General features: G+C 38.1%; 1 protein-coding gene across 2 annotated transcripts; it reads left to right on the plus strand.

Moving 5' to 3' along the window:
• Positions 1-232: 232 nt before the first annotated feature.
• Positions 233-10,909, plus strand: LOC122073907 (probable serine/threonine-protein kinase PBL21). Of its 2 annotated transcripts, XR_006138899.1 has the most exons (6): positions 233-999; positions 1,121-1,290; positions 1,562-1,751; positions 7,786-8,177; positions 9,427-9,872; positions 10,602-10,909. XR_006138899.1 is itself a non-coding variant. In XM_042638604.1 (5 exons), the coding sequence occupies exons 1-5, from the start codon at positions 897-899 to the stop codon at positions 9,718-9,720; spliced, it is 1,149 nt and encodes a 382-aa protein (XP_042494538.1). In that variant the 5' UTR covers positions 233-896; the 3' UTR covers positions 9,721-9,873. The 2 variants fall into 2 exon arrangements, 1 of the variants encoding a protein (XP_042494538.1); XM_042638604.1 differs by lacking the exon at positions 10,602-10,909 and having other exon boundaries at positions 9,427-9,873.
• Positions 10,910-12,219: the final 1,310 nt, after the last annotated feature.

The following is a 12,219-nucleotide window of genomic DNA, read 5'->3' on the forward strand; positions in this document are numbered from 1 at the left end:
AATTTCTGTTTTAAATTGATCGGTTCAGAACCGGCCCGAGTTCGAGATTCATGTGGTTCGGTTGAGCAACGACGATGAAATAGAGAGGGGTAATAACGTAATTTCAAACGTCCAACGGAAACTTTTAAATGCTGAAAGAAGGAAAACGAAGCAGAGAGAGAGAAGAGAGAGAAAGATGGAGAGCGACCTGCAACAATCATCAATGTTAATTAGGGAAGAGGCCCACAACAGAAAGAAGAGAGAACCCATAGAAAGAAAAAAAAAAAAAAAAAGAAAGAGAAGAAGAAGAAGAAGATGTAAAGTGAGAGATTGAGATTGCCGATGATTCTGGAAATCAAAGCTGGAGCTCCAAAACCGTCTACCAAAAATAGCAGAAAACCATGCGTAGGGACACCTCTCATTTACCTTTCTTCCTCCAAATCTGATTCAATTCCAAACCAAAAAACGCGGTTTTACTTTTTTCTCTATTTTATTTTGGATTTCTCCTACTTTTCTATCTCAAAAAGGCTTTTTTTTCCCCTTTTCAATTTTACTACATTCTTTGATTCTTCATTGTTCATAATAGTATATGTAATCCTTTACTATGATTTTGTACAAATTCTTAATACTTATTGTATAGGTTTAATTAATTTCGTTCTAAATTGTTTGCGATTGGCGTCTAGTTCTTGAAATTTTCGGTTTTTGTTTTTCGATCTCTGGTTTTCGTGAGGAAAGTGGAGATTCAACCTCGTAGGATTTGCGGTTTCTCTGTCCTTCTCGTTGTCGCTGTTGCAGCAGCATTACAGTTTTGATTTTTTTTTTTCCCTTTTTCCGTTTGGTTTTTAGTGTTTGGATTTGTGTCAGGTTTCTCTGTGTTATTTCTCTCCTCTCCTATTTGCAGTTTTTCTGTTATTCAGATGAGTTGCTTTTCTTGTATGAGCCCTAGCCGAAAGGACATCAGCAAAATTGAAGACAGTAACGGCCTTCGACCCAACTCTCGCTATTCGCTTGATTCTTCTGGTCTCTCTCTCTCTCTCTCTCTCTCTCTACATTTGATTCTGAGAATATGTTTTTGGGATTTCACTGAGCTTTTACTTACATTGATTTCTTTTTACTTTTGCAATCCTGCTTTCATATGCAGCACGTAGCAGGGAAAGTGGCAAAGGCAAGGACATCAACTCTCATTCAACTGCTGCCCGTAGTTTTGCATTTCGAGAACTTGCCACTGCGACCCGAAACTTCAAGCCTAATAATTTGATAGGGGAAGGGGGTTTTGGAAGGGTTTATAAAGGGCGCTTAGACACGGGCCAGGCAAGTCTATCGACTTTGATACCCACTCTTTATTTTTCATCACTGAAAAGTTCCAAAAGCGTAATCCGTTCAGGTACTACCATCGAAAGTTTTGTGTCGAATTATGGTTCCTATTATGGCTTTGAACTATTCTCAAAGATCATGGAATCACTCACACTGATCAAACTGCAGTTTCCCATGATACTGTTTCAGGCTTAGTTGGTTCTTGATGGTTTGGAATTGTTACTAATGTATCGTGGATCCTATTCTGAGTCCTGTATTTGATGGGCAGATTGTTGCTGTCAAACAACTTGATCAAAATGGCCTTCAGGGGAATCAGGAATTCATTGTGGAGGTTCTCATGTTGAGCCTTCTTCACCATTCCAATCTTGTCAACTTGATTGGTTACTGTACTGATGGAGACCAAAGGCTCTTAGTTTACGAGTACATGCCGATGGGAAGTTTAGAGGATCATCTGTTCGGTAGGAGCAGACATACTTCCACTCTTATTAGTTTTATTCTTAATATTCATGATATCTACCTGATGTGTTTGTTGAGCAGTCTTGACTCTCATATTTATTGGAATGTTCTTGTTTCCTTTGTTGCACTTGTACATGAACATAAACTTGGAGAGTACGAAATTAAACTCTCAAGTGAAGAAATTTCATATTTGTATCCAACAATGTGAAATCCGGGATTGATATTATCTTCATTTATACTTACTTTGATGCTCTTGATTGGTTCAGTTCAGGGTAAAAAAAAGAAAAAGAAAAAAGAAACACACACAGACACACACAAAAGCGACTAGAGATAAGATCTCATTGCAACTCGGTGAAATGCTAAACCAGAATCTTTAAGAGTCATAAGATCTGCTTGGTCAACTAGAAGTAATTAAAAAAAAAAAAAATACTGTAAGTATAAGGGAAAGAGGAGAAAAGTGAATTTAATTGGGCCAGTTCCCTGTTCTCCTTAAATATATTAGCTAACTTCTTATTCATTGTCTATAAGCGAGGTAAGAACCTCACTTAAAGAACGAAGAAGGAAAAATATCCAGTGGTATTAAGAGCATGATCAGCTGAACAAACTAAGCTGAAATAAGTATCTTAAATATGACTGTTGGCTATCCGTTGCGGGAAACTACAACATTGATCTCTTTGAACTCTAGCATATCCTACACTTAATAATATGAACGATATACTGTACATGTTTTATCTAGCCGACATACTTAACAATTCCATTACATTCGATGTCTCCTATTAATCATGCATTCACTTAGAAGGGATCTCAAGTCAGATGCGTTAACCAAGACATTCCAAATATTTGCAACAAGTGAGACCAGAGCCATATACGAAGCTGGTAAAGGAGCAGTAATTTGCATTGAATGCTGGATTATCCGTTGTTAAATACACATATTCAGGGATGAAGAATTCCAGCAAGAAGATAAGATGGACTTCTTGTTTTAAAGTTGGTTTAATTCATTGGGTGCAACTGAACCTATGGTTCAAATTTGGTTTAAGTAAAGCTTTGCTTGAGTTCTTAATTGGTTATATGTGCTATGGGCTTAGTATTTTTGAGTTTTCTATTGTAATGGTTAATGGGCCAATTCTATAAGCCCAAATATTGGGGATTTAATCCTTACATGGGATTAAGTAGTTAGTTTCTATTTTTGTCATATATTTAGTTGCTAAGTAATTCCAACATAGTAGTTACAATTTTGGTTGTCTCTTTTCTTTTTGTATTGTAGCAACTAGATCTTCTAGGAAGTAGCTATTGTTATTAAGTTGTAAGCTACTTGGTAGCTAAGACTTACTATTCTTTCACCATATGAGTTTAATTTTATAAAGAAGGGAGACCCTCCCAACGATTTTGACGAATGGAATGCTTGTGTTCTCTATGGAGATTACATGCTACCATGGTGAAACAGCAGCAACCCTAGATGGTGAATTCTACATTGGATGGTGGTGAGTCCTCCCAGAGGCTTTGGTGGTGAAGCCATGTCATATCCCCCTTTCCCCCCTCTTTTCTATTCTCAGTTTCGGCAAGCTACAAGGTGGGTGTGTGGGTGCTGATTAAGGTAATCTGATACCCTTCTCTATTGAGTTCGATTCCTACACCTTTGCTTCCAATCTCTTGGTTTTATTTTGGTTTATATTCTGTCCTTGTTCTACTAATCTTATTTCTAAGTTTCTGTCCATGCATGTCAGTTTCTGTCCACTTGTATTCTCAGTCTTCTCTTAGAGATTCTAGCCTTTCCTACTATTGGATCAAACCCTATTTTGGATATGATATTCTTCCCTCTTAGGGCCACGTCTCTCCAAAGTTGCAGCACCATCAGGTCTGGAGTTTGGGAGTTCTTCATTTTTTTTGGTAAATTTCTATTTTCTGTTTTCATGAAGTTTCTAATTTCTGTCCACCTCCATTATTTCTCATTTAACCATTGGATTCTATGATATTTTTGATACAATACCAGCAAGTTAGGACCGGCTTTGGACCATAATTTTAGACCCATCGGCTGGCTGGTTTGGGAGATATTGAACCTTCTATCCTCTGACCCTTTAGCTTTCTTAAGCTAGTTCATTGTGTTTTTTTTCAGTCTATTAAATCTAAATTTGATTTATTCGAACTCATCATGCAGAGGGTTCAGTGTCAGATTTTTGTTTTTGTAAGCAGTCCATAACAACTGAGCTCTTCTAAGGGATAGAAGAGCTCCAGATGAATCTAGACGTAAGTTTCAGTCATTAGATCCCCTCATAAGAGAAATTTTCATTTTATATAATGAAAGAAATGGAAGACAAAGAAAAGAGAGCATTCATATTGCAACCTAGAGCCAATCCATCATCTCAGCCCTTCCATTACATTTAGTAGCTCCCATTCTGGAAAAGTGCTACTCGGTTGAACCCCTTCAATGGATGAAGTGGAACCCACTAGAAAAAGTACTATTAGACTCCCCTTTCAAAGACCTGAGATGATTTTCTTTCTCTATTGAACACACTTTTCCTTTCTTTATTTCCATGAACTCCACTCTTTGGAACATATCTTCACTGCACTGTGGCGTAGAGCTGGACTGTGGATCCTATCTCGTGGTAGACTTATAGGCCACACGGCTTCATGGTGGGTCAAAAACTCAATGGACCATTATTAGGCGAGTCCCATAAATAAAGGGTCCTCCCAGTGAGTTTTTAATATCCAGGTCTCTGCTGAAAGGCAATGGATCATAGATTCAGCACAGGTCGGACTTACATATATTGATCATTGGTGTAAAACTAACATGATAGTGGTGTGTAAGTGCTCAACCAAAAAGCTTATCTCTAAAGTGGAGAGGCCCTACTGGTATATGAAGTCATCCAAGGTCCCAGAGTTAGCTGATGTGGGATTATTCCCAGCGCTCCATCTCTCTTGTTGCCCCTTTTTTGGGTGGCAGTACACGTGGCATGTGTGACCCCTTTTTTGGGTGGCAGTACACGTGGCATGTGTGACCCCTCTTTTGGGGTGACTGTACAGGCAACAACAATGTATGTCAACATCCCCTCTGCATGTGCAGTCCCCCCCCCCCCCCAAAAAAAAACCCCTGCAAACACACATACCATTACGTGCACGGGTACAAGGCATAGGAGCATAACAACACACTACAGAAACCCCTCACACTTACCAGGGATCGAACACTTTACCTCTGGCTCTGATACCATGTTGTAATGCCCAACCCAAAAGCTTAAGCTAGGTCGAGCGGCCCAACTGATATATGAAGTCATCTAAGCTCCCAGAGTTAGCGATGTGGGACCATTGCCAACAATCTGTCCAAGTCCAATTGGGCAACATGAACTATCAAAGAGGAGATTTATTTCTGCCTTAGCATTATATATCATTTATTTAGATATTTCTGGATAAGCATTTCTACACTGATAATCATTGTGATCCATCTTGTGGTGCTCTAAGAAATGAGAGATCAGCTCACGCAAGCCATTGCTGAAATGTCGTATCTGACTAACAAGTTAGTTGGATGAACAAAGAACCAGCTGCTGCAAGATGTGGTTTATCGACCCTACATTTTTCTAGTTATATATTAGGTGCTTAATTGGCCTCTTGATATAATTGTTTAGTTTTTCCCTAGTTGATTTTTCATTCCCCTTTAGTCCTTTATATGTAATCCTGATTAAAAGTGGGTGTCTGAAGCTTTGATGTATCTTTCCATCAGTCCTACTAACTGAGTGTTATGGAAGGATCTTGCTTCTGATGATAGATGCTCAATTGGTTGTACGTAAATCTGTAAATTGTTTGCAAGTTATTCATGCACAAATCGAATTTATGAAAATATGTACCGTAAGGTGTATTTTCAGAGAGAATGAAAATTTTTGTTTGTTTCATGCTTTGACTCTATCTTTTGTGAACTTTCATATTTTTCCATGTATTCCATATTTTTGTTTTGTTTTCATTTGTAGGCTATTATGTAAAAATTTATACAATACTTAAAATATTTTTGCAAAAATGGATGCAAAGTCTAGCAGAGTAGATGCAGGGTGCAATTTTTGCACCCCTTCTTCTCCCCCCACCCCATAGGAAAAAAGAAAGAAAATACCACTGTACCCCTATCTGTGCCATGTGGCATGCACACTTGACATGCATTGTTGAGTGGGAAGAGGACACCATGTGTTAATTAGGTTTTAAATTTGGGCTCTAATTCAATTGGGGAAAAAGGCTGTACATGCCGCTGGTGTGTACGGCCCTCTCTCCTCCCTGTCATGTGGGCCCCTTGTATATGAACCATCGGCTCCCCCTCCCATCTCCCACAGACCTGCAGCATGTGGATCCCATGTCCTTCAATCTGGTACTGCACATATTCTTTTTCACTTGTCTAGAATAGTCCGAAAATTTCTCACCATTTTACTTCGCTATTTTGACACCTGGCATATGTAGGCAATAGTGGTACCGACTTCTCCCTAAAATTTGGCCCCACCTGACCTGCCACATTGCATATATTTCTTGTGGTGGTGTGACACGTATTCATCTGTCAAACTGAGGGCAACTCTGCTGGACTTGCGCTTGCTCACCAAAATATTTTGCACATATGCCAAATTTTTATCATGTTTTTACCAAAATATACCCGAACATAGCCTGTGGCCCTCTATCATGTCTTTCCTGCCCCTAAATTTACTATGGTTGTAGTATCTTTCTGTTTATGATTATTGGGCTGTTTCCCTGTAAGGCTGTAAGCTCTTGATACATTATATGATGCTTCATGGCTCACTTCATTTACTGTACATTTTTATTTACTTTCAAAGAGAGACTGTTATGGATTATAACAAGGGTTTGATTGGACCTTTTATTTCCATTTCTACGTGAAGGCCTTGCCCCAGTGGTTAGAAAGTCTGATGTTTGTGGTATTTTCACTTGTATATATTGTCTATTTGTGATAGTTCCGACAACCAACTTATTCACGAGGGAAAGCAACCAACTTTAGATGGATATTAAGGTTATATCAGGAAACAGCCTCTGCACGAAGCAGGGGTAAAGGCTGCATACTTTTATGACCCTCCCCAGACTCGCAGTGGCGGGAGCCTCGTGCACTGGGTAATGCCCTTTTTGTTGAAGCATTTCAACTCATCACAACCATTTTGCTCAAACACTAGAAAAATCTGTTATATATTTTGATCGATTCAATTAGCATTGGATGTATGAACAGCATTTATTAACCAAAAATACTTCCAACTCCCCTTTGTTATGAATTATATTAGTAAAATTATTTCGTTTAGTTCGAGTAGAAGATATATGGGAAGTTACTATAATTGTAAGCTATAGCCCAGTGATCAAATGAACTTTTCTGATATTTTGAAAATTTTGTCTATCTATATTGTTTTTTGGATATTGGAATTCTGTGATTGTATGTTTGCCTCCCTAGCTCTCATGTATATGCATCAGGATTGACTGTTCCTACAACTTTCCTTTTGTCCCAAAAGACTTGTTATATCAGTAAAATGAGGCATAAATTTATTTTCATTCTTTAATCTTTTCCTAAATTGAACTTACCAGTGGTTGTGCCTCCGTATTTTAGGCTTCAAACTTTTATTGGTTTTATTTCATGGCCATTATATGCTTTGACGTGTATATGAAGCCAATAGGAAGATCAATACCAATGCTTTAAACCTTGATTACATGTGACACTATATATTTTTGTTGTTGAGTTCTAGTGGGTGATGACCAACTGTGAATCTAGGTTCTATCAAAAGGGAAAATTCCCGTGTTTCCAAGTTGGATGAAGATGAAAGCGAATGCTCAATATAATACTCAAAAATTTCCAAAACTGTCATGTAAACCGCCTTAAATTGAACAATGGTGGTTAGAATTTAGAACATAAATTGATGTGCTAATCGAACCTCTTTGGAAAAACAAGCTGTGGTTGGTATGCGATTTTCACTCTTTTATTGAGAAAAGGTGCCTTCTTCTGACATGCATTGAGTGGCTTTTCAAATTGAAGCTCTGTCATATCTTTTCATCAAATACCCCCTTCTGCTTTGATTTCAGATCTGGAACCTGGCACTGAGCCATTGGAATGGAATACACGGATGAAGATTGCCGTTGGTGCTGCTCGGGGCCTTGAGTATCTGCATTCCAAGGCAAATCCACCTGTTATCTACCGTGATTTGAAGTCTTCAAATATTTTATTGGATAATGACTTTAATTCCAAGCTGTCTGATTTTGGTCTTGCCAAATTGGGTCCTGTTGGTGACAAAACTCATGTTTCGACAAGGGTGATGGGGACATATGGCTACTGTGCCCCAGAATATGCTATGAGTGGGAAGCTGACGCTCAAGTCCGATGTGTATGGCTTTGGCGTGGTTCTGTTGGAATTGATCACAGGAAGAAAGGCAATTGACACCACTAAGGCACATGGAGAGCAGAACCTGGTTGCTTGGGTGAGTTACCCTAGTTTTGTCTCCATTTTTTCTTTTCCTTTTTGTGATAGATAACTGTAACACTTCCCATGAAGTTATTATCATTTGTGGGGAGTATTATTAATGGTTGAACTAGTTGTATTTTGATTTTTGATTGAATATACGGAAGCCAGAACTCCTAAGGATGATGATAGTCATATAGGTTTCAATCTAAACCTTATGAATGGCTTATATATGTAGTCAATCAGGAACTGCAACGGTGGAAAGTATCAAAATGTATAGTATTCCTCTTTGGATTTGTCAGTCTACAGCTTATACTTTGATGGCAATTAAATATACCATTTCAGGTCTGGTTAGAGGCCACACATCTGACTGCTGAGGTTTATACTTTCTTCCTGAAAAGAAAAGGTTATGCAGTCAGTATGGAATTTTATTTACCCCCCCAAAAAAAAAGTATGGCATTTTCTGTTCAGGCCATCCAAGATCCAGTCCACAAGTTGGATAGTGCAATTGATACATACATGATTCTTTGGCGGTTAGCACCTTCTTTTATTTTATCTTGCACTTTTGCTTCACCTTTAAGAGTGAGTATCCACTTGTGTATACTGAGGGATCTCTAAAGGGTCACATATGCTATCCACAAAGTACAGTGAGAATCAATCCCAAAAAGGGTGTATTGTGTTTACCACTTTACCCTTTACATCTGTTCCTTTTTTACATGAATCCATGTCTTTTAAATGCTTGATCACTATTTTTATATCAAGCAATCTTGTCGAGATCCTGGATAACTATGAGGGAATTGATCTGTATTGATGGTTAGGTTTTTCAGTTGTCCACTGGATAAGTAAACTTTTCATCCTTTTGGAAATTTTTTAACCTTTTACTTTGTAACTTTGTTATGTCTAATAAGTTCCATTTAGGCAAGTTTCCACTTCTGTTTCGGAAACTTGACCAGAAGTCTAATCAACAGATTTCTCAAGGCTGGTCAGCTGTTATACTTGAACCTTAAGGGATTGAGTAATATAAAATGTAGACATCCTCATGTCTAATAAGTTCCAATTGGGTGAATTCCTAATCCCTTTGGATCTTGACCAGAATTCTAATCCACGATTTTTCCCAGGATTACCAGTTGTAACACTTGAACCTCCAGAGAGGGAGTAATAAATGTTGAATGAGGCCAGGAAGCTAGAGTTATTGAATACAATGGCATCAGCTAGCTGTATACATCCAAACTCTATTTGCTTACTTTTATTTGAATTGTCCATTTCAGTCCCGTCCCTACTTCAAAGACCGGAGGAAGTTCATTCAGGTGGTTGACCCTCTGCTGCAAGGCCGCTTCCCTGTTCGCTCTCTGCACCATGTAATTGCCATAACTGTGATGTGTCTTCAAGAGCAGCCAAATTTTCGACCTTTGATGGGGGATGTTGTTGTTGCTCTGGAATACTTGAGCTCTCAACCTTACAAAACAGAGGCACACAGCAGTGCAAAACACAGTCCTCCATCACCTTCACAACGAGATAGGAAAAAGATTTCTCGAGAACCAGATGTTAGAAATTCTTTTTAAAGGTTGTGAAGCAGAATAAGAATGAGAGATCTGATCTGGAGGCACCAAGTAATTTGTATGGGTAATTTAGCTCAGCTGATTACAGGATGGACTTTCTAAAATAAGAAGAAACAAAGAATGTAGCCCTGTTACTGTTCAAAGAATACTACAAGGTAAGAAGAGTCCTGTCAGCTTATATGCTTGCATACATGCATTCTGAATGAATTATCATTGCAGGAGAGAGTTTGGGGGGAGGGGGAGGGGGAGAGAAGGAATAAACAAAAAAGGTAAGGAGAAGAAAATGGAGAATACATCAATACAAAATTGATTTTGAGGTTCTAATATCACTTAGTAGGGTATTATACTTTGGTCTTGTTATTTCTTTTCAAAATCGTTTTCAACTATTGAAAGGAAAATTTGGAAACCATATTCTTACGGAAATGCTGATACTGAATTACTAGTTCTGCATGATGTTCTTCCCTGTGCTGCATTGGTGTACTATAGCCAGTTCCCTATCATCAACTTCAACAAGCACCATGGTTATTGGAGCGAGTTTAAATAAGTCAATTACATCAGAATACCAAAATCAACGTTGATTACGGATTCAGTGTTGGAATTTGCAAGTTTTATTGAACTCTTAAACCAATGACATTGACCCCCTCATCTGTGCTTGTCCAAATGAGTTAATCATCAATGAAATTAAGCATGCATGAATCTGGGGTTTCAACATACTTATTTCTTTTGTATCAAGAGGAAAGAAAAAACATATTTATTGCTTAGTAGGTAAGAGAACATGCATGATATTTCCTTGATCAATATGTGCATTCACTAATGGTGTTTCCATTTCTATTCTTTTGCATGTGTACGTGCACGTCTGGCTTGCGTTGGTTTCATGTCCACAGGAAAAACTTGTTACCAGTATCTCTATGTACTAAATGCTTGTAAGAATGTGTAAATATGTATATGGGTTTGTTGTGTGGCTTGGTTTAATGGGATAAGGAGATAATCTATTCTGAGGTCCTTGGTGTACTCTATTTGGGCAACAATATATGGCTGCTGTTGCATGCAACAATTGCTTCTAAAATTGGGTGGAGGGATGTCAAACTGTTACTTGAAATGGGGAGAAACTGGTGGAAAGAAATTTTGGCCTATTACATCTCTTTTAAATGGTGATATATAAAAGTAAGCAGAATAGAACTTTGTTTTTTTCCATTCTTCTTCATTCCCTTCTTCCTTTTGAGGGTAGCATTAAGATGCCGAGAGTTGCATAGTGGTCTAATGCTGTGCCTTGAAAGGTTGCAGTCATTGATATCTCTGATTCTCTTCATGCTATGTTGGAAAAGGAACTATTGAGATATCAAAGCTATCTGAATGTCTGTGTGCAACATTATAGCTCATGATCCTGTTAGATGTGGAATGAATTGTTTAGCCCTCCTGAACAAAACTGCAAGAAGATTTGGACATTGAAATCATATGGGGCAAGTAACCCCTTAGCTGACATATATAAGCCCAACTGCAAGGCCATGAAGCTTTGATTTCTTTCCTAGGATAATGGAATTTTTATATCCTAGTAGATACATAGCTTAAAAAGTTGACAATGAGCTCATATGCTTTTATTTTCCTCTTCATCATCTATGTATGTCATAACTGATCGATAGATGACTGCACCTTGTGAGCTGTGCTGAATTCATCTTGACCATGAACCTCTTTATATCTTGACTAACCTTGGTTTAGTCCATTGATCTAGGAGGCAAGGACACTACCCATTTCTTCAGTTTTTGCTTAAGTCAGAAGTCATCTTTAGGTTCTTAAGATTTCTCATATTTGGAACAATGTATACTTTCTGCTTGGAATGATGCCCTTTGGACTTTTATCACCAGGTAAACCTGATTAGAGTTTAAGATTTTGGCTTCAATGGCATTGGAAAATACTGAATTATAAGTCAAGTCTCTGTGAGAGAAATTGTAATACTGTTGAGTCTTCCATGAGAAGCTCCAAATCAGGGAGGTCAAGATCAGCAATCGACAACCATGGAAGGAAATCCTAAAATACGGATTTTTTGTTGATGACCTTCACACACGTCGACCCTGAACGTTTCTTCAAAGAAAACGGACCGAGTTTTTTTTCACCCACAATAAGGAGAGAACTTACTTAATCCATAGGATTTGAACTTCTAATTCGAATGAAAAAATGTATTTCAGCCTTTCGTAAACAAGGGGTGTGAGTTAATGATATCTATTTGAGAACTCTAATTATAGTGTCAAATCACTTTGGACAGAAATTTTCTTTTCACCTTGGGTAGCTGAAAACTTTATTAGAAGAAAACATCATATAGGTTACAGGTTTTATATTCATATGGAATCTATGGATGGACACCTAGTGTTGCCATGGGGTAGGTTGGATGGAGCAAAAATTTATGGACATGTAAACCCCAAAGTCCTCTTCTAGCATATCAACAAGTTGGCCACGTGACAAAATAAAATATTTAAAATCTAGGACTGGTAAAATGCATGGATTATG

The sequence above is a fragment of the Macadamia integrifolia genome, chromosome 3, assembly GCF_013358625.1.
Source record: "Macadamia integrifolia cultivar HAES 741 chromosome 3, SCU_Mint_v3, whole genome shotgun sequence".
In the NCBI taxonomy this organism is placed as follows: Eukaryota; Viridiplantae; Streptophyta; class Magnoliopsida; order Proteales; family Proteaceae; genus Macadamia; species Macadamia integrifolia.